The following is a 24,491-nucleotide window of genomic DNA, read 5'->3' on the forward strand; positions in this document are numbered from 1 at the left end:
GACCGAGAGAGGTCAGCAGACAAACATGCTTCATTCGCATCCACACCGCTGCCTGTGACACGGCCATGCTCACGGCTGGCGAAAACATGATACAGTACTTCTATTACGCCAAAAGGCGGAAATAGAGGGAGCCACTGTTTAAGCGCAGTAAGCACAGAAAGCCGGAGTCGCTTGCCATAACCATGTAAAAGAAAAAGAAAAAAAAAAGCTTTTTGAACGGAGGGTTAGGGCGCAAGCGAGCTGGTGATAGTTCAACAATTTCAGAGAACCGCTTTTACCTTATTAATGAAATGTTCTGATTACCTTGTTAGAAAAAACAAAATATCGCATGAGCACTGGCGGTAAACAAACTTTGAGACATGAGACCCAGAAAAAGATACATTCTTTATTTCAAAACTTGATTGAGCCCTCCTTGTTGAAAGGTTCATTTGCCCACGAGTAAGTTTGCAAGCAGAGAAGCCGGAAGTGATTGCGGCATTAATGGAAGACGTTTTAAGTCAGTACCTCGGTTTTCGGCAGCCTGTAGAAATAATTTTGATGAACAACCATTTCGGGTCGCAGTTGGTCGACGGAAGAGCATCCTGCATGGTGTAACAGAAGAAAGAGTAACAAAATATTTTGCGCATGTTTTGATTTAGAACTATCGCCATGAACTAATTTCCCAGCTTTTACGAAATCGTGAGCGGATATAATCTTGAACGTTTAGATCCCAAGTAAAGAATCTATCTTCTTCTCAGTTCCTCAAATTTTAAATGAAAAAAAATGTGGCAACCCGAGCGGGCGTGTCTCATCTCGTTTCACCTGCACACTAAAGTGTAATGTGCATCGCGCCAGACGCACAGTTATGGTCGGCTCCTTGCAGCCGCTTTTTTTCTTTGTCTGCTTGTTGTCAGTTGCTGCTCGAAGTTCGCTCGTCCTACCTGCTTCAATCTGTCGCCTAACCCTGCGGTCTTATTGGGATGTCTCTCGACAACGTATTGGAACTGCACCAAAGCTATCAGTGTTCGAAAAGTCCCACGTGTATATCGGCAACGAGCGATTCTTCAAAGAAGTCGCAAATTCTTGCGGTTTGGCTGGGTTCGGCAAATGACAGCTTGTGCGCCGCATCGTGTTGAAACTTCCAAGGAGCCGTTTCCTCTCGTTTGTGTTTGTGGGGTTGTCCTGCTTTGACCGTGTCGACAAATATCACGGATTACATCTTTCGAGTCCGCTATTGTTATGGTAAGTGCACTGCAACCTACGTGTTGGCAACGATTGACCGTCCTTCTACGCGTACTCTTCAAGATTATCTATAGAATTATGCAGCGCCTATTCGCGCGGCAGCCGGGAGAACAATTTCCCCGAAAGTCTACCTGTATAGTCTTCACAGATCGCTTGCACGTTTGTACTTGTCTACAGAAGAGGTAATAAACTTCGAGGAGAATTGAAAACAATCTTTTGTGTCGGTTTTCCTGTCCATTTACAAGCACCTACGCGAGCGCATTTGTTTTACGCGTTTTCTCCATGTTATAAATACGTTTATGAGTTTCGGGACGTCTTAAATATGTTTAAGATAACCAACCTCCCAGACAATACCCATTTAGGGCTAGCGCATAATTTGTTAATTCGAATGGCACGTTCGAACGTGTGGTCACGTGGCAGGTCGAACGGGTACTGGTATCATACGGGCACCCGCATCAAACGGGCACCTGTATCAAACGGGTACCCGTATCCCATAATCACGTTTGATCCAAACGGATCGACAAGTTTGATTCCAACGGGCGACCAGTTTGCCACCCGCTTGAATTTCCAATGTTTTTTTTTCAGTAGGGATGCCCGAAGGGGACTATATAGGCCTTTGAAAAAGTCGCCCTCTGAGCGCTACCATGAGCATGCGCTGTTGATCTGCTGTGCGGTATATCGGACGCTCAGCACAGGTCCACAGCTCAGTGACTCAACATTTTTTGCCCGGGTGATAAGTGATGATCGCTTCATATTATTCCCGTGTTTCAAAGCTGCGTGCACAGATAAGCCTCAGTCCCACTACTCATATAAAAACACGGTATTATATCGAGCCATAGACGACCTTGTAATCTTCGGACGCGGCATGTTACAAATATGTTTGCTTTGTACTTGTATTGCCTTCGAACATGTGTGAAGGCACTTTTTTATGTCCAACGTGACGGGGCCGTCATCCGGGGAAGAAGGACGCCCCAAGCAGTGTGAAAGCCGTATCTGTTTTCTTTTTCTTTTTTTTTTATTTAGTAGCGGTGTGCTTGCACCCTTACAAACATCTTGAGCAGTATCTGACGCACAAAATGTTCAAAGGGACAGAGGTGGAACTGTACAATCGTTAAACTAGACATATGTAATGTTAAAGTGCCCCTACAACGACTTTTTGACTGGTTTTTAATTTGCGCCGAACCTGAGCGTAGTGACTTAGTGAAACTTCTTTTCTCGAATTTTGCTTTATTTTAAAAGTTATAGGCAAATTAAAAGTATAAAATCAAGCAAAAACAATAACTTTCTTTATGACGTCCCTGGTCCTGGCTTGGGTGGCCGTGAACTAGAGGAGGGGTAGTGAGCTCAGCGAGCGCTCACGGCTGCCGCACTCCTTGTCGACGGGTCGAAAGGGCGCCTCTAAAGCATGTGCTGGATAGTCTGTACGAAGCGGGCTGCCAGGATGCAAGCATTGCATCTGCTTGCGGCCCTGCATTTGCTTGCCGCCCTGGCATTGGCGACAAATGACAGCAAACACGGGGTAAATATCAGTTCAGAGGAGCAAACACTTCGCGCTGCCAAACCGCCAAACCGCAAGCCGAACCTGCTCGCCGAAGACCTTCAAAACCCTCGGATCCGGTCGGATCCTCCAGACCATACGATCACAGCGCCGCCGCGTATATCCGGGACCTTTCTATGCCCATCCCTTCACAGCAATGCGTGGCACGCGTCGGCGCCTGATCCACCGTGGCCTGACTCCACTACCACTTTCCAGTATGCGCCGCCTTTTCCATCGCTTGGTGGCAGGTAGGTCGACGGGTCATTTCTTGTTTGCGTACTTTCTAAACTGCTTAGAATGGATGCTTGGGCGAGTTGGATATTTATATTGTAGGAAATAGCGCAAAAGCGAACTCAGTCACATTGAAAATACACACACACCAGAAAAAAGGTCACTCACGTTACGCTAACGTACAACTCAGTATGTATTTTCGTCTTCTTTCTTTTTCTTTTACCCGTATAAGGGCTCATTCACACTGGAAGCGGATCCGCGTTCGCAAAGCGGTTGCGAACGCGGTTGTATAAGGATTCAGTACAATTGCACGCGCACACGATGACATCAAATGCGCGTGCAATTGCACTGGATCTTTATACAACCGCTTTCGCAACCGCTTCGCGAACGCGGATCCGCTTCCAGTGTGAATGTGGGGTAAAAGTCGCCATATATCACTTTGTTGTCTCCTGTACAAAACAAGTACTAATGTCTATCACACATTATCCTTTGAGTGTCATGGTATAGCTCTTTATTTTCAGTAAGCGTAATGGATGGACTACTAAAACAAGTGTCACTCCTTTTCATGATGTTAGGTGCCTCAATTATCTCACGTGTTAAGTGGTGATAGTTCTTTCCAATTACGGTGCTATTTTTGAAGTCCGCAGTGCACCCACAGCCACGGCAGTGAGTTCCTAAAAGTCCTGAGTTTGCTATTCAGGTGTTCTTTTGTTATGATTCCTTAATCTGTCATTTATACATCTTCCAGTTTGTCCTATGTACTGACCGCTGCATGAAAGCGGAAAGGAATAAATCACTCCTTTTGAGCAAGGTATGTATGGGGTTTTATGCTTTTTAGTGCAGCAGGTAAGTGTTTTTGGTAAGGCGTTAACGTTTTTACATAAGCCTGAGATTTTGTTGAGGGCGGAAAAGACTACATCGATATTTGCGCGATTCCCAATCATCTTTAGGTTATGAGAAATATTATGAAAGGGGGGGGGGGGGTGACTACCGGTCTTTGGTTACTGTATCTGTCGCGTGACTTTTCTAAACTGCATGTGTTTCTTTTATGAACTAAAATACTAAACAGAAGCTGTGTTCACAGATAAGTGAGACGGTTTAATCCACTTATATTTTGTATTTCGACTAAAAAGAAGCTTTTAGCGGCTCTGACCAGTCGTAAGGCAGGAGCTGGCCAGGACCGACACCATCACGATTGCGTCACATGCCACGAGGCGCCCCCGTAGATGGGGGAGGCTTCCATGACGTCCAGTTAAAATATGACGCACTGATATTTAGTTACTCTCTCCGTGCTCGCTGGGTTGCCCGAAATACAAGAGATGTAGAAACCGCAAAAAGAATGAAAGCCGTTTACAACTCCCTGTAACGCCGAATTCGAGCGCAGCTCTTGAGAAGGAAGGAAGGGTGCTGAGGGCCACGTGTTCTCGGGGGAGGGGAGTTCACGTGACCTCGGGGGGGGGGGGGTGTCACGTGACCTGGAGGTGTGGTTCAAGGTCACGTGACCCCCTCCCCAAGGTCACGTGGGGGTCACGTTTTCGGCTTGAGCAGCGTCGCCGTCGGCGTAACCGCGCGGTGCATTATGGGTTAATTTTCCCGCTAAATCTAGTGGAAAAATCTCTCCGCTAAACCTAGCGGAAAAATTTCCCCGCTAGATCTAGCTTAAAAATTTCCCCGCTAAATCTAGCGGAAAAATTTCCCCGCTAAATCGAGCGGAATATTTCCCCACTAAATCTAGCGGAAAATTTCCCCGCTAAATCTAGCGCAAAATTTTCCCTACTATCTAGCGGAAAAATTTCCCCGCTAAATCTAGCGGAAATATTTCTATGGGGCGTCACGTGACCTCAGGCGTCACGTGACCCCCCGAGGTCACGTAACACTCCCAGATTACGTGACACCCCCAGGTCACGTGACCCCCTAAGGTCGCGCCCCCCCCCCCCCCCCCCCCGCCTTGGTCACGTGACCCCCTCCCCAAGGTCCCGGGGGGGTCACGTGACCGTGGAAATTTTTCCGCTAGATTTAGCGGGGAAATTTTTTCGCTAGATTTAGCGGGGAAATTTACTCATACTGCACCGCGCGGTTACGCCGACGGCGACGGCGACGCCGCTGGAGCCGGAAACGGGCGCCTAAGAGCTGCGCTCTAAAAGGTAGACGCTTAAATAGGATAAAACCGCAAAGCTTTTTTTTTCTTTTCTTGTCAATTTGTTGGGCCTGGTGACAGACCATATCACCAAACACTCACTTCATGCGCGCGCATAAAACTCAATTGTTTAACATTTCCTTTGCGTTTATTAAAGGTTACCATCAGGGGCGGATTTGCGAAACGCTGCCCAGATTTGCTTTGTTGACTCAATAGTAGTCATCTCACCAAAAACTAATATTTCTTCGTAAAAAAAGATTTTTGGATCAGTTTTTTTATTAAAATAAAGTTGACCTTGGGGACGTTAGGAGAGGGGGGGGCAGCAGTCACCCTCTTTCCCCCCTTGAATCCGCTTACGGTGACCGTTTGGTTCACAATATAAACGTTCTGTGCATACGCGCCACTACGGAAGCTTACTTGTTATGGCGGAAAGAAAGCAAAAGCTTACCTTGTTTTGCCGGTGAATAAAATCGGTGTTTGTTCTGATAGTCAGGATATAGTCACTTAGAAGGTGAGAACGGCAGGAAAGAGCTTCGAGCACTTGTGCATCTCGAGCTCGCGCGCGCAACAGAAGCACCACGGAAGGCATTAAGAGCCTGTTGAAGGGTGTTTCTTCAAGAGACACTCACTTCCATTTTCACTTTATCACTGAGTATAGGCCCCTAAGCGCACACATTGTTTTATATCTCTCTCGAATAAGACCTCCGACTTACCCATCAATGCGAGAGCCCGGTCTAGCTCCTCCCTTAAGATTTCGAGAGTCTGGCGCACGCCTGCTTTACCCTGCGGGTATCAGTACACACATTAGAAATTCTGCTCTCCCCAGGCGATGGCAAATATACGTATATATTATAGGCAGCCCAGAAATGAGCGTGATTCCTCACTTAAAATTAACGTCATATAAAACGATTGGGGAAGAAGAGCATAGCTACAAAGGAGTCGAGTATGAAATGTTACAGATGCCTGACCAACACCTCCTAGACGGCTTTAAAGCCTGCGCGTTACGTCTCATGACGTGACGTCCGGGGGTCCCGCACGGGTGCTGATTGGATGGGAGTGCCGCGTCAGCGTTTGCGTGGGACTATGATAGGAAACGAGCCCCACGCGAACGCTGACGCGGCACTCGCATCCAATCATCGCCCGTGCGGGACCTCCTAACGTCGCGTCATGAGAAGTAAAACGCAGGCTTTGCTGTCTAGGTGGTGTTAGCCTGAGAGACAAGATAATGGGGAGGCTTATACATTCAATTCCAATCCAAGTGATAGAATACTAAAATAGTATAATTTTTAACATGACGCAGAGAGAATAGAACAAACTCCAGACAACGGAGGAAGAGCATGTCCTTCACTCGCAACAACAATCACATTGTTGCGAGCGGTAAACGTGTTCGCGCCCCATTTCCCGAGTTTGTTTTGATCTTTCTGTGTCAAGTAGAACACGCCTCTGCAGTTAATTTAGAATTGTTCATCTTTGTGGCGGAACTGATTATATTTTCTTGAGAGACTCTGTTTTGTCTTTTTTCCGTCTCGAACAGTTTCGCCAATTTTAATTAAACAATGATGGCGTATGCGAACTGGTGTAGATGTGCTACTTTCCTAAACTACATAAAAAGGGGTTGAGAATACAAAGAAAAGTGAAAGAAATGAACAAAACGACAGAAGACAACAACACAATTGCAAATACTAGGTGTTTTACAACGGAGAATTATTCACTTTTTCCTCTATGTTCCATTCTATTCTCCTTAGGATTATTCTCGTACTCCACCCAGCCTCGGTGATTTAAGAAAATGGTAAACCAATATCATTTACTGCAACAAAGTAGTGACATTTTATTAACTATATCATTGTCAGTCGTGTCATGGAAACAACAGACGCTTACTTTCGAACAATGGTATTACTTACTTAACTCACTTATACCCGTGTTACGAGGGCACCCTTAACCGCAGTTAACTCACCTTTAACTGCTGTTACACGCTTCCACAGTCACCGCACTATACTCCCGGATAGCTATATTAAAAGTAGTGAAGACTGCACGCGTGCAAGCCTCTGATGAGTGTTCAAGACGCCCAGGCGCACATCTGCCCATGGCTTCGACTGCATTGCTTCAGAATGTTGTCCGCAAGTATCGTGTTGTACTGTGGGCTAGCGTAACTGTGGTTAATCGAGCCCGTGTAACAAAGGTATTAGAAAGACTGCGCCCATAAGAAGATATGTTCGATGTTTAATTGGGAGCAAATCCATCTGAGAGTAAGAAAACTTTTTTTTCTTTTAAGTATCTTTAAGAAGAACCAGACTCCTGATCCAGACAAAAAATTAAACCAGTTAAAGTTCAATAAAGATTTTGTAGGCTAAGGCTAAATTGAGTCTGATAAGCTTTTGCTCTTGGAAGCGGATAACTTTATCAGAGCTAATCTTTCGACTTCCTAATTAAAACGAATAATGATTCAATTAAGCGTTGAAAGCTAAACACTCTTCGCCACAAGGTTTAGGTGAATGGTAATAGGGTGATGTTGCCAAAATAATCATCCAATGCAATAATGAACCACCGAACTCCTCTCCAAAAGAAAACAAAGCTACTCAACATTTGATTGAAGGCGTAATTTTCTTACTGCTCTTTTATTTAGGTGAAAATCGCTGTGTCACTTTTATTGTGACTACAAGAACGTCTGATTTTGGAAGCCTTGAGTTTATGAAGCAAAAGAAAATGCGACGTCTTACGTTGTACGCCAGACCCCAGAGTGCTGGGCGTCCAATAAACACGGCCTTGGCTCCGAGTGCCAGCGCCTTGACCACGTCAGTGCCTCGACGAACTCCGCCGTCGAGGTAGACCTCGACGCGGCCACGGACAGCCCTCACTATATCGGGGAGGACTTCAATCTACAAGCAGAGCGAGAAAAGGGTGGATTTCACATTCCACAGTTAGTGTGCTGCGTGGACGTTTAGACGGCGTGAAGTTAGTAAGTTAGTAAGTCCAAGTGGGCATCTCGCGACTCCTTTGTAGATGAAAAATTTGACCAGTGCAGAATTACTCAAAGCGCAAAGTTTATAACCTGCATCACGAAATAGTAATTGTGCACAGCCGCACCAGATACAGTGCTTATTCTGATCTGATTGAAACGGACAGGGGTGGTAAGCGTATCCCAATACCCTTCGGTTCCGCAGTACGCGCTTACGTCCACGTGTAGCGAGCATGGGTAGGTAAGCGCACCCTGCCACCAATTGTTAACTTTAATGAAACAAACTGCACACCTCAAACATTGATCACATTACAAGTTCATTAGTTTCCTTGTACACAGCTCAGAAAGGTAATATTCTTACGCAACACAAAGAATAGAGAGCTCAAAAAAGCGTCCACAATACGTTCAATAACTCGAAACTGCGCAAATGATCCAATATTGGCAGCAATAAGAACCTGTGGCTTCAGTAATTTGTAATTTTGTTCTAATTTCTAACGTGCTAAATTTGTGTCATCTTCCCATTACGGAGGGTTTATAAATGCAAGCATATACAACATGGAGGTGTGGAGCACCAAAAGGGAAATTGACGACCAGCATTGCTTTGTTAACATTTAACATTCTGCCTGTATATAAACGAAAACTCCATTGACGATAAAGGCTAAATTGGGGTTTGTCATGCTAACGGTACTGTGGTTGGTAGAACATTCCAGGGATATGCATGCGTCGACGACGGTTTTTACAGGTTATAAAAATTGCCCGGGAGTCATTTGTGATGTTGACAGTTTCAGATGAAAGATAAAATACAGCACATTTCAAGCAATCAGGAGCTGCGCTTCTGCTCTTAATTATTACGCATGTGGGCAAAGTGTGACTGAATGCATTAAGCACACGCCGCACACCGTTAAAAATCCTAACTGGCCTTAGTGTGGCACTCCTATGGGCCTACCTTGGGTCTAATTGGGATTTTCTCTAAGGTGTTAATTATGGCAAAAGTATTTTTTTTTTGCCAGATAGCCAGTGAAATTTCATATGTAGCTTTTGTGTTGAACACCACAAAATTGCCAAAATGACAGATATATAAGCCAGAAATGCCATGCGATAACCCAACAACCAGAAGTGAAACCTGATGTTCATATTTTCTCGAGAGTTGTAGCCTGAAAATTCCAGATGGCAACAATTAAAACCAACTGAAAAGTAAAGCCTCACTCTTGCACGCGTTTGGCAATTTAGGCACAAAGATTCCAGGTTACGTTTCTGAACAACCAAAAGTGAAGCCTAACTATGGCGCTTCGGCAGCTCGGGACCAATATATAAAAATTCCAACATAAGAGTACCAAGTTTGGCTATCCTTTGTCTCATTCCCTCAGAACCCTAAATTGCCAAACACAAAACAAATTTCGGTCCACAGAACACAGCGACCTGGGACATTATTCAGATTGCTCCTCAATCCTAAAAAAAAGCAAAAGGGCATTTTGCAAGATTTTTTTTTTGTTATGATATTAAATTGTACCGATCACCGATATAGGTTCTCCAAAGATTTAGAAAACGTGCACTGTTTTAAGACATGCCGACCTGTAATTCTGTTGTAGAGGGACGATATATGATTAATGAAATCCGACGATTCATTTCTGCCTTCCACTGCATGCGTTTGTCTGGCGTGAACCCTTAAGCAGGGGTCACAATGCTCATGCATCATAGATATGACAGCCTGCAAACACAAGCAACCGTAATATCTGTGGTTCGAATGCCGCTTCCCATGTTTTCTGCTTGAACTCATTGCCAAGGGGCATTCGAAGCACGGATCTCGCGGTGACTCGCGTTTGAATCTGTATGCAGGCTATTTTGTATCATGTGTAAGCAGTGTGACCCGGCTTTAGCTCCCATTGAACGCGTAAGACATTTTCTTTAAAAAAAAACGTAATATGTACGCGATTACTTTTATTTAACATTTTGTTTAAATGTCTCTTCAATAAGACCTAAATACGTCGAGCTAGGCGCATTATATATAACCTTCGTTGCTGCTGCGCCGCTAAACCTCGCAACATCATTACCACTTCTACTCTACAGACCCGAAACTAACCAACAGCTTAATTAAAAGCTTAGCCTATAAAAAAGAAAGCGAGCACAAACGTACTGTCGAAGGTAATCCATCCAGGTGTCTTGCTCCATGATTAGAGACCAATATGGCAGAAACTCCGCAGTGAATGGCTTCCTCAGCATCTTCGGCTGTATTAGAAAACAAGATTTCTCAAATATACAAAAGCATTTACAAAATAGTTTATAAGTAATAAAGACGTTCTAATGGAGCAAATTAATTACTTTCATCTTTAAAAGTACTCTCTTAACTAAATATTTCTATCTGACAATAAAAAGTGCCGGCAAAGGGCCAGTCATTGCCTGCCTTCTACTGTGTATTTAGAGGTAAAAATAAGGGGGGTATAGAAGGTTAATGCTGTCATCTCGCAAAATCAGGTAGAATTTGTTCCATCCCTAGCATCTAATAAAAGTAAGACCATTATAATATTATATTTATTATGACAACTCGGAGCGGATTCACTGTTTTTTATTTCCTAACAGGAGACTTTGTGAAATCCCCGGGGTTTGTTGGCAGCCGGCTTCTCCGGAGTGGATTACCTGCCAATGCACTCTAGAAACCACGTGTAAGTTCACTTTTCTACAAAACTTGAAGACATCCAATCACGACGAGCAATTACAAGGATACAAGCGAATTACAAAGCTCAGGATACGAGGAGACAAAATTCAAGGTTCCGTGCGCAAGGACAAGGAACACGATGTTTCACTTCCGCCTATATAGCATTCTTTTTGGTCTAATATTATTTTGAGAATTTTCATTCACTGAAATTTTTGATTGGTATTCTCCGACGTAATTGTCCGTTTCCGTGTTCTGCAAGGAGGTAAACAAACATATTGCTTTATTTGGTTCATCCCCAATATTCCATATATTTAGACATCCTAACTCATGCACCTCTGTCACTTTGCCAACTCTCATTATGTACTACCTGCCGTTCGGTGACTCATTCCTAATAACAGCCTGGCGTGTGGATCATCTACAATGACAGTTGTGTGCAGAAGCAACGAACCTGTACAAATTCCTTTGGCTACCACAGGCAGCTTCGTGATGCCTCTCAGCCAGATGACGTCCGCCCAGGTGAGGGAAGCATCGCAGATGTCGTCACACACTGCAGCACTTGGGAATGCATCTTCGTGCCGGGAGGTTCCCAAAAAGTTGCCATATCTGCAATTTAAAAAAAAGTAGAGTTCCTGAAGCGACACTCATGGACGTTTTTCATGCTGCTTCTCGGTTTCCAGGACTTGATAGCGAACTTTAACTGGCGGACAAAGAAGTGCAGTACCCGAGTCTGCAATGGTTTAAGTAAAAGTGAGCATTATGAAAGAAGCTAAGGCTAGTTCACACACTTGCGTTTGGTTGCAACCAATTGCGTTGCGTAGCATTCTGCTCCCTTCTGACAAGAGAACATACCGACACCATCTATCGATTAGCTCTAGTATATTGGCGATTTTCGTATATTTCCGAATATTTTGCACCTTATCTTTCCCACCGGCTTAAAAAAAAAAGTTCCGCCAATGTTATAAATGGCCTATTGTCATATATCGTCCGTACATGTGATCTCGCAAATACAACAAACCCTTCATTATATCGTTTAAATACCGTTTCAGGGCTATATCACAGTTGGTGCCAGCGGGGCTTCGCATTCTTTCGTCGAAAGGGAGTAGAAGGCTGCACAACGCACTCGGCTACAACAAAACAGAAGTTCATAAACCAGCCTTTAAATGGATCCCGGTTTGTGAGTGTGATTGGCAGTCAACATTTGACTCATCAGAGAATCTGAGTTCCTTGGATGATGGCTACGTGTGGCGTAGTCATCATCTTAGTCATCCTATGTCCCATCTCATTTGTATGTTTTCCTAGTCTCGGCGCACTGCCGAATTTCGGCACGACTTAGCGTTCGTTCAGTGTTTAGAGCGCAGCTCTTAGGCCCCCGTTTCCGGCTTGAGCGGCGTCGCCGTCGGCCCAATCCCGCGGTGCATTATGGGCAAGTTTACCCGCTAAATTTAGCGGAAAAACTTCCTCGCTATATTTAGCGGAAAAAATTCCCGCTAAATTTAGTGGAGAAATATTCACGCAAATTCAGCGGAAAACTTTTCCCCGCTCGATTTAGCACAAAAAATTTCTCCGCTATATTTAGTGAACTAAATTTTCTCGCTAAATTTAGGGGAAGTATTTCCCCGCTAAATTTATCTGAAAAAATTCCCCGCTAGATTTACCGGAAAAACTTCCCCGCTGTATTTAACCGAAAATTTTCCCGCTGAATTAAGCAAAAACTTTCCCCGCTAAATTTGCCAGAATGAGCGTGAAAAATTATCCGCTAATTTAGCAGAAAAAATCTTCCCGACAAATTTAGCCAGAACGTTTCCCGCTAAATTTAGCAGAAAATATTCCCCACCAAATTTAGCAGAAAAAAAATTAACCTCTAAATTTAGCAAAAAATTTTCCCGGCAAAATTTAGCGGAAACTTTTCTCTGCCAAGTTTAGCGAAAAAACAATTCCCGCGCTAATTATACCAGAAAAAATATTTCCCCACTAAATTTAGCGGGAAAACCTTCCCCGCTAAAATTAGCTGAAACAATGCCCCGCTATCTTTAGCGGAAAAAATTCCCCGCTAAATTTAGCGAGAAAACTTTCCCGCTGAATTTAGCAGAAAAGTTTCACCGCAAAATTTAGCGGAAAAATGTCCCGCTAAATTTAGCGGACAATATTTCCCCGCTAAATTTAGCGGAAAAATTCCCTACTATTAGCGGAAAAATTTCCCCGCTAATTTTAGCGGAAAAATTTCCCCATTAAATTTAGCAGAAAAAATTCCCCGCTTAATTTAGCGGACACAATGCCCCGCTAAATTTAGCGGAAATATTTGCCCGCTGAATTTAGCAAAAAATTAACCGCTAACTTTAGCGGAAATTATTCCCCGCTAAATTCAGCGAAAAAAAATTTCCCGCAAAATGTAGTGGAAAATTTTCCCCTAATGGGAGGCGAGCAGGAGCGGAGCGGCATATCGTCCTCTCCGTACCTTCCGCTCGTCCTCCTCAAGAGCTGCGCTCTAATCCGGTGTTACAGGAGATTGTAAACGTCTTTCCTTTTATGTGAACTGATCAAAGTTAACTTCGACGTAAGCGGACAGCACTCCATGCCACAAAACAAATTTACAATCCTGGGAGAGAAAGATATGCAGGTGCGTAGCCCGCTAAGAAAAAGCTCCGTCCCGCTTTATTTTTTTATTGGATAGGCAGCGTGCCCCCCGCGGAAGTGTATATTACTACGCCTCCTGTTCACGTTCACTTAATTTAAGAACGCACTTTTTCAGCATATGGCAGCGTGCGCCGAGCAACAAGATTGTTTTCAAAACCATCAATATGCAGCCAATTTCTTTTTTTTCAGTTTAATATGGTTTTTGCTTGCCTCGGATAATTCGCTAACCCGATCCAGCCTTTACGTCCAGTGATTAATCTAGTTTTCTAAAATAGCCTTGATGAATTATTGCATGATCGGGATTGTGGGCTTTGTTTTCTACTGGCTCCTGTCTCAAGTTATCTCACACGATTTTATAGAATCAGGTTTTATTTGCACCGGCCTATGTGAAGTGAAGTGAACACGATAAAAGCAGTACGCTGCTTATGATTTATCGAGTGAGACCTCCACGGCCATATTGGTTCACTGAAAAGTACTGTGTTTGTACTAAGTGCAGAAATGAAGGCTGGATACTGAAATGACGCATTCAAAGTAGACTTCGTTTATCTGAAAAACGCGATAATTTATCCTAGTAGTGATCAGTCGATTGGCGTGTCAGAAAAGCTTATCACTTGCCTGCACTACCTCACAAGCAGGCGCCATGTGACGATGTCTACACCTTGGGCCAGATTCACCTACCTCTCGTCGAGCTCGAAAACATGGAAGGACGAAATTATGGTCTCGCTGAATCATCATCGAAATATACGCCTTTTGCTCCCACATGAAGCGGAATTTGCTCGTCGGACTGAGTACTATTTCTTCAGAAGTGGAAGGAGCTGAAGCACCCACGTTAGTCTTGTGGGCACTTGCCTGCACTACCTCGTTGTTTTACCTTGCAGGGGAGTTTAATATTGAACAACGCTAATCTGGCTCAAGGAAATATGACACTCTTAATCTATCGCACTAATTAAAAATTCTTAACTACCTTACTCACTTGCCAGGTTGTTAAATATTAAGAACAAATTACAAGTTCACGATTTTCTCCACTTCGACAAATGTGTCAAGCAAATTTTCTGTAATATCGAAAAAATTCTACGGATAATTTAACATTGAAACGCGCAGAACTATCAATGGGGGTATTCAGTATGTATTGTAGAACTGCGATTGTTCCAGACGAGGTTTTATTTTTTTTGCTTCAAAGTTTTGACAGCAGAATGTTCCTCTGAATATTTTACTTGTGCTGTTGAATAACTTGTTGAGGCACTGGGCTCCCTTTTATTGTTTTACACATTATATCGCCCTAAATCTATTCATGATTCCAGCTATTGCTCAATGCGCAGGAGAACGCTGGCGACGTGAGGGAGAATTCAGCTTAGGCTAGCGGTCAGCATGAACGTTTTCCTTCACAATAACAAGATGGCTCCCGAAACGCCATTTTCCATACTGCTGCAGAATATCGGGTAGTGTTTGGACCGGCACAACTCTACAAGGGGAACTTATGAGGCTAAGCGGGTAGACGACAATTGTGGCACTGCAGTCGACAGGACAGCAAAGAGCCATATATAGAGTGAGTTTGGTCAATGGGAAGAGCGGTCGCATCCAGGGCGTGAATAAGGCGCAAAAACCAGAACCAACCAGAAGCCGAAAACAATCACCTAGTGGTTGCAGCGTGAAACTTTTTTAATAAGTGCGTAAGAGTTAACCGCAGTAACTCTTCAGAGTTGGAAATAATGTACACATGATGTTTCAATTATGATTATGCAAAAACATGTGAGAGACGAATTCGCCGCTCGAACACTGTTCGGACGAAATCTGACCGCTTGGACGGCAGATTCCCGTCCCTCGGCACCTGGGGTACGGATTACGTCGATAGTTTTGCTAGAGTCTTATTGTGCATGGCCGTGATCAAAATATCACGTGCATCATATATTCAATAACCGAGAGTAACTCCCACGCACTTATTGACTTCGTTTCTCGCGACCACCGCATGGGTATTATTTCCCGCTTCTGGCTGGCCCCATTCGAATATGTGAAGGCGCCCTGGAACACGTCCAGCCCGTTTTCGGCCAATGGTCTCTCCTTATTTGCCTCCATTACTTCCCAATGAGTGGCCAAACTCTCTCAATATGCGGCTCTGGGGCAGAAGAAAGTCGCTGCAGTCCGCACGTCCCGCCGCACGTGCGCGTGCACGCGGTGCACGCGCACAATCACCACTATACTGACCCTACTGCCGATGCGCCGGTGTCGACACCTATCGTGATCTCCATCACACGCCTCACGTGAGCCGCTCAATCGCAACACTACCCCGCATTCTAGTACACTGTAGTACTTCCTCGTTATCAATTTATTTCTGAATTTTCCACAACTTCCGCGTAACGTTTCACAATGCTGACATCGTTTTGAGTTCAGAGCAAAAAAAGAAAAAAGACGAAAAAAAAGATCATACTGAGTTGACTATTTCCTTTCATGCCGTCTTTCACATTAAAAATATGAAAGACGTATACAATTCCCTGTAATGCTGAATTAAAGCGCAGCTCTTGAGGAGGAGGAGGGAAGGGTATGAAAAGGAGGGTACGCCCCTTTTCCTCCCCTCCTCCTCCTCTCCTTCTTCTTTCTCCCCCTCCTCCCTACTCCTTTTACTCTCCTCCCCTCCTCCTCCCTCGTGACATCACTCGTGAAGGTCGTGACCTTTACGTTACCTTTACTGTGAAGGTCGTGACCTTCGTCGTGAACTTCACGAGTGACCTTTGTAACGTCACGTGACCCTCGTGAAGGTCGTGACCTCCACGAGGGACCGTGACGTCACTCGTCACCCCAGTGATTCTCGTGACGTCACTCGTGACCCTAGTGACGTCACACGTGACGTCACGTGTGACGTCAATATAAGAAACGTCCCATAATGCAATGCGCGATTACGCCCACGGCGACGCCGACGCCGACGGCGACGGCAACGCCACTCAAGCCGAAAACGGGCGCCTAAGAGCTGCGCTCTAAAATATTCCTTTCAGCAAACTTGTCATTCTTCTTTTTTGTTGAAAGAAACCTTTTGAGAGACTTAGAGCGGCAGCCCACGTTTCAAATCCTTTTCGAGGCGCTGAAGAAGGCTCAGCGCAATGTTTAGGGCCCTATACTCGGCGGACACAAAGTTTGGACAGAAGTTTACGAAGCGCAGCGATCAGACGCTGGCGACAATGACGCCGCGCTTTTGTCGCCGAAGTCATATCGACGTGTTTCACAAAGTTTCGGTTCCAACTTTGTGTCTGTCGAGTCCAGAGACCCAGGTGTCATTCCGTGCATTCAGTGAAGTTCCTTTTGAAGTTCTTCCTGCGAACTTCAACTTACTCTGTCTCAAAACGAAACTAAGTATTATTTTAAGGCATCATCATCTTCTGTAGTTAGACTAGTTTTAGACCTTTGCTTCGATTTCACCTTGATCGCGACCGAGACAACGAGTTGATGGGCTGATGAAGCAGCGTGACAGGTGCAATGACAAGGCGTTTGCTTCCATTTTGTCCGACTGGCACGATTGACTGTGTCAATCAAGCGATGTGTGTACACCGTGGCTTTGCCCTTTTACTATGTTCGCCTGCGTTTGGGTTTTTTCAAACTTCGGCTGGGCTTTGAATTGTAGTCGATTGAAGTATATACCACATTTAACACGTCCCCCTTGTCGGTTGTTTTCCCATTGTGCAATGATACGTGCCTTTCAGGAGTGAAAAGTCACTTTGGAAAGAAATCTCCAAAGCTTGGTAAGTTTAAGAAGTGGCGCGCTCCACATAGTTTGAAGAATTTTAAACACCTTAGGTGCTCCGGTATGCGGAAGTCGGACATCTTGTCAAAGTTTTTCTGTCCTTCCACGGGCATATCGACGGTGAGCACGAGGGCGCGGTAGCCGGACCTCTCGGCGCGTTCCACGAGGTTCCTGGTGAACTCTCTGTCCCTGAACACGTACAGCTGGAACCAGCGGAGCCCTTCTGGAGCTCCCCGCTGCACGTCTTCGAGGCAGTCGTTGCTGAAGCTGCTCAGCGTCATGACTGTTCCAGCAGCCTGTGCAGCTGCGACAAGACGACGTGAGAAAGACAGCTGGCCTGAGCACACATCGCACTGTGACCTCTCAACTACACTCCTCAAAAGTGTTCAGGCTTTTTGTTTCCTCTCTACTTACTCGGGCGGTCACAGTAGCACTTCCAAGAGAGCAGGACCAACGTATAGCGTACCTTAATTTTCACCTCAAACATAAAGTAGGCATCGCCAAACGCTCAGCTTGTGCCCAAATATATCGCTAGTGGACCGGACCGGATGAAAAACCTTTAAAGCTTTTTAGTTATTGGTTCCAAAATTACCAATCATATTCGAAACTTTTCAAAGCAAAAAAAAAAAAAAAGAGAAAAAAAACAACGTGGCGGCGAACGAATTTCACTAACACACGAAGATGAATGGCACGTCGGATGCCGGAAACGCACTCAATATTGTACTTGGAAATGTACCAAATTTTCTTGTCACTTTTGAATGAGACCACGGTGAGTTTTGAAAGCTTGGCATTTGGCAGGAACCGTCAGCGCTACATTTGGGCAGAGAATGAACATCCAGCGGTGTACAGACCAACTCAAATCTCTGACGTCACGCCCTTTTGGTGGCGCTTCTGCCGTCACTGCGTATGCGCATACGCATTACTTGACGCGAACCTGTTTTCTGCACAGGCAGAGTGCTCAGACCCGATTTTGGCAAACACTGGCTTGTTTGTAGACAGTGTATTGGTGTTTAGTTGATGTCTGAAAGAAAACACAATTGTATATGTTTTTGTTTTTGTTTTCTACAGACCCCTGGTATACAACGACCTGACAGTCTCTGACAAGGACGTTCTTTTCAAGGTTCACATCCCCGACGAGAGAAAAGAAGCGCACAAACTAACAGGATACATCGTCATTCCAGCTCACGAACCATTACAGTAGAGCCACGAAATCAGCTGCGTTTATAGTATCGGAATTCAATTCCTCCAATTTCTTCTGGGCGCTGCCATAGCAGTGTTCAGCCTAAAACAGATGCAATGAGAGATTGTTGCGATTATAAAAAAAAGAACGGAGGTCCTGCGTTGTATGCAAGTTGACAGGAGCTTTAGGCGATAACGTTTCGTTCCGTCACGGAGTATTTTAACATTTCTGGACAACGAAAAGCCGTTACCTGCGATTTCATTTAAAACTCTAGATTAGTGGCAACAAATGTTTTCGGCTTCATTATGGCTAAAGTGACATCACTTTCCTCCAGGCAGCTTCGATGCCTGGAGCGCGTCTCCGACTGGTGTGCTTATCGTTCTGTCGCGCCTATGCATCAAATACCATCCCGAAGTTGCCACAAATTACGTCACGGAAGCCGGTGTGACATGCTGTCGGATCTCGCGATCCTGGCGGTTGGTCGTAGAAGGGCTGGCAAAAAGCACGTGCTAGCGCGAGTGTCGCTGTCGTCGCGGCGTTCCGAGCCCCGGCTGAAAGCTACCGTGCAATGTCAAACTTAAGAAATACCTGCATCAGAACAGGCGTCTGCCACACCCACCGCTGCTGCTGGGACAGCGTCAGGATCGCAGCAGGCGACAGCACGAAAATTCTTTAACCTCACCAGGCGGAAATCGAGGGTCCACTTTTTTGGACACAGCGAAACACACCAGTCGGAGACAGGTTAGAGGCACCGTGGCGTATAGCTTATACAGAATCTTTTGGTGCCCCAGGTTTCACCAGGTGAATTGCTCACAATTCGAATGCTTTTTCTCAAAGGCAATGCGGACAAAGGCACAGGCACATGAGCCTAGCTGAGTTAAACGCTGTGTTAGAGAACTCGCATACAGAATGCACTTGACAAAACCAAACGCTTGTCCCCGTGCGTTTGTCAGCACTGTATATAGGTATTTGTCAATTGGATGTGCCTCACAAGCCTTTACAGTTGTAAAGTGTCTGTCTAAAAAGAAAGGTCTAGTTGTTGTTCTTTTGTAGCGCCTGTATTAGAAGTGCATCGCACAGTGTTGGTCGTGAAGGTTGCAACCTAGGACCTTTCGTAAAAACAAATATTTAAAATAAAATAAATATACGCCATGTATTTCGTTAGAATGTCACCACAAGCCACAAGAGGTCGGGAAAAGTTCATATTTCATTATTTAATTAATTATTTAAGAACGTCTCCCGAGGAGGGTATTGAGGCATTTTAGTTGACACGAGTTTTGGACAAGAATAACGTCTTAAGTCACCCACTCCGGCGTGTGATTGAATCGCGTAGCAGATACCGCCTTTTTTACTCACCCTTCGCTACGGCGATTTCTCCCTCCGGATGTGCCATTTTTTGGAAAGCTGTTGGAGAGATACCAACCGGCATGGACAGCTTCTGGTCTCCCAGCAGGGTTACTTCTATCCGTCTTTCAGCTACGTTGCGGAGCACTCTCGGCCGCAGGCGTAGCCTGTGTAAAAATTTGTACAGCCTTAAAAACTGGCTTTTGCTTACGCGTTTGCACGTGACAGACAGCGTTGTAACTCGCTTGTGATAGCTTACGGCGAGAGACCACACTAGAGCGCTTTCACCATCTGGGAGTTAATCCTGAGATACTCCTGATCTTTGTATGACTGTAAGTTTTCATATAAACCATTCCCCGGCACGTGAGTCGCGCTCGTTCATAAACGGCAGTTTTAATACAAAAGTTGGTATGCTATTAAGTTGTACCTTAAGGCGGCGGTCCCACGGCCCCAACCATAATACCGATGGCAGCTGTGCTAACGCTCCTAATTGTGGTGCAAATGTCGCGTCTGTGCGCGTGCGACGTATTTTGTTCGTTTTGCAAATAAATTGCCAATTCTTCATCACTGTTTTAGTGTAAAATGTGATATGCATTTTTCAAAACTTAGCGAACCACAAAAAAAAAAAAACACGCAAGTTTTGATATTTTCAAACACATACCTCTATGCATTCCAAGTTTCTAGACTTTTAATTAATTTAAGACGCATTCTTATTTTTCCAATGAATAGAAAAAAGACTCGTCTGGTTCCGTTAATACGTGTTTTTCCTAATTGGTACACTCACTGTCATAGGTCGGCATTTCCGAACCCACTCACTCACCATCACATCACTAATTACAGCAACATCCAAAAGTCACAGCCCTTCACATCACAAAGTACATCGACGTCCAAAAGTCACAGCTTTTCACATCACAGAGTACACCGACGTCTAAAAGTCACGGCCTTTCACATCACAAAGTACACCGACGTCCCAACATCACAGCCCTTCACATCACAGAGTACACCGATGTCTAATATTCACGGCCCTTCACATCACAAAGTACACCGACGTCCAAAAGTCACGGCCGTTCACATCACGGAGTTCAACCGGACAACAAACTCATCCCCATCACGTCACCACAATCTCTGAACTCACAAAGTCATTCACCGTCATTTCACGAATCCGTCAAGTTCACGAAGTACTTCACCGTCACATCACGAATCCTATAGAGTTCATGAAGCATTCCCCATCCCATCACCGCCAGCTCTGAATTCACAAAGTCGCTCACCGTCACATCACGAATCCGACAGAGTTCATGAAGCATTCCCCATCCCATCACCGCCAACTCTGAATTCACGAAGTCGCTCACCGTCCCATCACGAGCTCATCGAGTTCAGCAAGTCGTTCCCCTCACGTCCGTGAACTGATCCCGTTCATGAAGTCGTTCGACCGGTTCGACTTCACGGCCCTTCACCGAGTCACAGTCATTCACCGAGTCACAGCCATTCACCTAGTCACCGAGGTCACGGAAAGCGGCGTCGGCCCCTGCAGCCGCGGCCACCGCCACTGCCTCCGGCTCTCAGCCATCCTCGAAGTTCTTTCGCAGCGGCGCTGACGGCTCCAGATGTGTGTGTCCACAGTTTATCATACACAGTTTGCCCACTGTAGAATAAGCCTGTGGTAATCGCAAACCACGTGATCGAGGGCCTTGTGTGAATGAAAGTACATTGTAGAACTTAACTCATGACATGTTATTCACACAATATAAATTATATTGATAACCAATTAATTCAAAAAGAGCGAAAGTTCCTCAAACAATTATTTAAACTCGTAAAAGCGCCCTCTCACCACGGATGGGGTAACTAACCACATTTTATGTTTCGTTTTTATTGTTTTGGTTTTCAAGATGGCGGCCCCCATGGCATTTTGTTTACCCGCTTTACTCGTCCGCTTGCGTTGCGTTTTCGCTATATTGTGACGTGCCCGCCGGACGACAATCACAGGTATTTTATTCACACAAGAGTTATTTCAAGCAGGCAAATGTTTATTTTCGCTCTACATAGTACAATTTATACGAAAACGTTACAAACAGCACATGCAATGATGCGGTTGCTGACGGGTATTATCGAACAGACACGGTAGTACAAACAGTTTGAATGTTAGCCTTCAAGCTTTGTGCATAAAAAATGATAAACCTAAGATCAACAAACATAGTCTAGGCAGGTAGAAATAAAGTCGCGGTAAAGGTATTTCAAAACAGCTATTCATAAACCATGCAAAAAAAAAAATAACTGCACAGACGCGTCAGTTTTACATAACGAGTGTGATTACAAACCAGTTGCTTTAAGAGTAACTACAGGCTAATGTGGAAAAGAATAAAGCTGTGTTTGGAGGTGCATTTGACCTGCCCGTCCTTTTCCCCGCCAAGATGAATGTTCAATACACCTGGGGGGCTATGTTCGACAAATATTTCGTTTCTCCTAAAAAGTAACGGAAGTGATCGAAGTGAGGATATTGCATCTGATCGGTTTGAGGCTCAAACGATGGAAGTTCCCTCTTTCGTCATATGAGCCTCTAACCAATCAGAAGCAATATCGTCACTTCCATCTCTTCCGTTTCTTGTCAGGAGAAACAAGACATTTGTCGAACATTGCCCCCCTGGCCAGTTTTCTATGAGATATGTTGGATCTAGCCAGTCAATTTCTTCAGCACAATGTTTAGCTGTTAGGTTTGATGACAGCGCGCCTCTACAACCCTCCGTCTCCTGATCTGCCTAACGGGGCTACTGGCCCTTCGATAGAAATATCACCTATCATCGACAAACTGTAAGCACCTAGAATGCCACTTTCTGACTAGCATCACCATCGAACATTGTCGTCCATGGAAGCAAGCTCCTGGTTGAGCATTCTTCACTCGTCGCCCTCGCCAACAACCTCACCTAATCCCGTTATTGCTGATCACTGGTTATGTACACCTGCCGGCAATATGAAGGTGAACACCTTACCTGGATTCTTGCCTGTTTTACGGCTCCCTAAAGCTATATTAACTCTCAGCGTCTCAAATGGTACGTGGCTTGGGGTCTGAACTTTGCGTTCTAGCCCTCTTTTGGAACAGAGATTGTTCCAAAACTTGCAGGAGCGTCAAAAACAAGAGGGCTGTTCACCTTCATATCGCTCACGGGTGTACCTTCAAACTCCGGCTCACGCCCAACCTGCCCCTGGTGTTCCCGGTCTGTGTTCGACAATGTCGCCACTCTCCAATGCAAATACGAAGATGTATCTCTCGCTTCTGTATCAATGCCTCTCTTCATTATCAACCGAGTGGCTCTGTGTGACGTGCCAGCTCCCACCCCTGGCCAATGAACTCTTCCCATCCCCTAAGCAGCACAGAGCCCCTGCGTACCCCACCATCATCGCCAGATCTACCAAGTAGTTCTCTGACCCGCCTCCGGCGAGCGACAACATTGGCAGCGTTCACCGTTCGCACGACAACTTCGCGTTTGGCATAGTTGTTGTGCGAAAAGTGCGCGATCGGAGTCTACAGACTCCAATCACGTTTGGTTTTCCAACATTTGCTTCCTAAAGAACAACCTTCCTGACTTTAAAGCACTGAAGTAATCTTTCCCGAATACAGTATTCGCTGTGTGCGAGACATGGCTGGACGCCCGTCTTCGGTGGGTAATTAATGGGCAATTAATCAATCTCACACAGTTCTCTTTATTCCAGCAAGACCGTACCTCCTTGGGGCGAAGGCGTCCGTCCTCGCCATGCCAAAACACCTGCCCTGCCAACGTTTCGACTACCTCACCCCTCCGGGTCTAGAAGCCATCTTTGTCGCGGTATTTTGCAAACATGGCAAGCTTCTTCTGGTGTCTACCTACTGCCCACCCTCCCTCCGTGAACAATCGTACGCCCTCCTCCAAGAGAGCCTACAGCGCGTCGACCCCAGCAAGTTCTCTGCACTGTTCATCTGATCCACTCGATGACATGCTGTTAGACGTATCGAAAACTGCTGGCCTCACCCAACTTCATGACGCCTCATTCTACATTTCTCGAAACAGTAATGCTACATTCCTCTACCTCTTCCGCACCAATAATCCCACCTTATCCTACTGCTGCACAGTGAAATCCAGCCTACCAGACAGTGATCGCAGTGCTCTCCTCACCAATATTCATTGCTCAGCCCCTAAGCGAGGTCATCAAGCTAAGAAGTTCCAGCAGTTCTAAAAAACCGATTCCCCTCATCTCAATCAGCTCATCCACCCCGCTCCCCGGTTCATCGTGTTTGATCACCCATTGGCTGACGATGCTGACAACCTCTCGCTCAACATATCAGCAATTGAGCACAAATGTGTTCAACAGGGGGCACGGCAGCCTTCCATGGATGACAAAGGAGATTGCAGTCTTAATCAGACGTAAACACCGGCTATTCAAAAAAGCACCTCTAAATCCCACTCATCTCAACCAAGCCCACCAGGCACGTACCGAAGTCAAGCATCTCATCCATATCTCCCATAACGATTACCTACAGCAACTAGGAGCAAAAGCAACCTGCCAGTTCAAACTCTTGGGCATGTTTTCACTATAAAAAAAAAAAAATGTTCCATGCGCTGGTCTTCACACATCACGGCAGGCCCTATTCTAATCTTGACGACATAGCACGAGCTCTTCTCTTGCCACTTTTCTCAGGCTGCAGCATTACTTGACCCAACCGCACCTAACCTTTGTCCCACCCAACCCACAACTCTGCCAGTCATGGCCACACCAGCAACCACACTCTTCCATAGTCATTCTTCAGTGTGAAACCTACGAAGCCCTTGCCTGTGTCAACTCCTCTCAACGCCCTGGACCAGACAGCCTCCACCCTGCATTGCTTAAATCCTGTGCTG

General features: G+C 45.3%; 1 protein-coding gene across 1 annotated transcript in view; it reads right to left on the reverse strand.

Annotated features, from left to right (window-relative positions):
• Nucleotides 1-492: 492 nt before the first annotated feature.
• LOC120847851 (hydroxyacid oxidase 1-like) overlaps nucleotides 493-24,491 on the reverse strand; it is a 102,760-nt gene continuing 78,761 nt past the window's right edge. Inside the window, exons 2-9 of the mRNA XM_040219764.1 lie at nucleotides 19,636-19,790; nucleotides 17,178-17,403; nucleotides 15,678-15,713; nucleotides 11,184-11,338; nucleotides 10,217-10,308; nucleotides 7,844-8,002; nucleotides 5,840-5,909; nucleotides 493-581 (exon numbers count right to left, since the gene is read on the reverse strand). Of these exons, the coding sequence (XP_040075698.1) occupies nucleotides 493-581; nucleotides 5,840-5,909; nucleotides 7,844-8,002; nucleotides 10,217-10,308; nucleotides 11,184-11,338; nucleotides 15,678-15,713; nucleotides 17,178-17,403; nucleotides 19,636-19,790 (982 nt within the window). The remainder of the gene's footprint in view (nucleotides 582-5,839; nucleotides 5,910-7,843; nucleotides 8,003-10,216; nucleotides 10,309-11,183; nucleotides 11,339-15,677; nucleotides 15,714-17,177; nucleotides 17,404-19,635; nucleotides 19,791-24,491) is intronic.

The sequence above is a fragment of the Ixodes scapularis genome, unplaced genomic scaffold (assembly GCF_016920785.2).
Source record: "Ixodes scapularis isolate PalLabHiFi unplaced genomic scaffold, ASM1692078v2 PGA_scaffold1__304_contigs__length_218370807, whole genome shotgun sequence".
In the NCBI taxonomy this organism is placed as follows: domain Eukaryota; kingdom Metazoa; phylum Arthropoda; class Arachnida; order Ixodida; family Ixodidae; genus Ixodes; species Ixodes scapularis.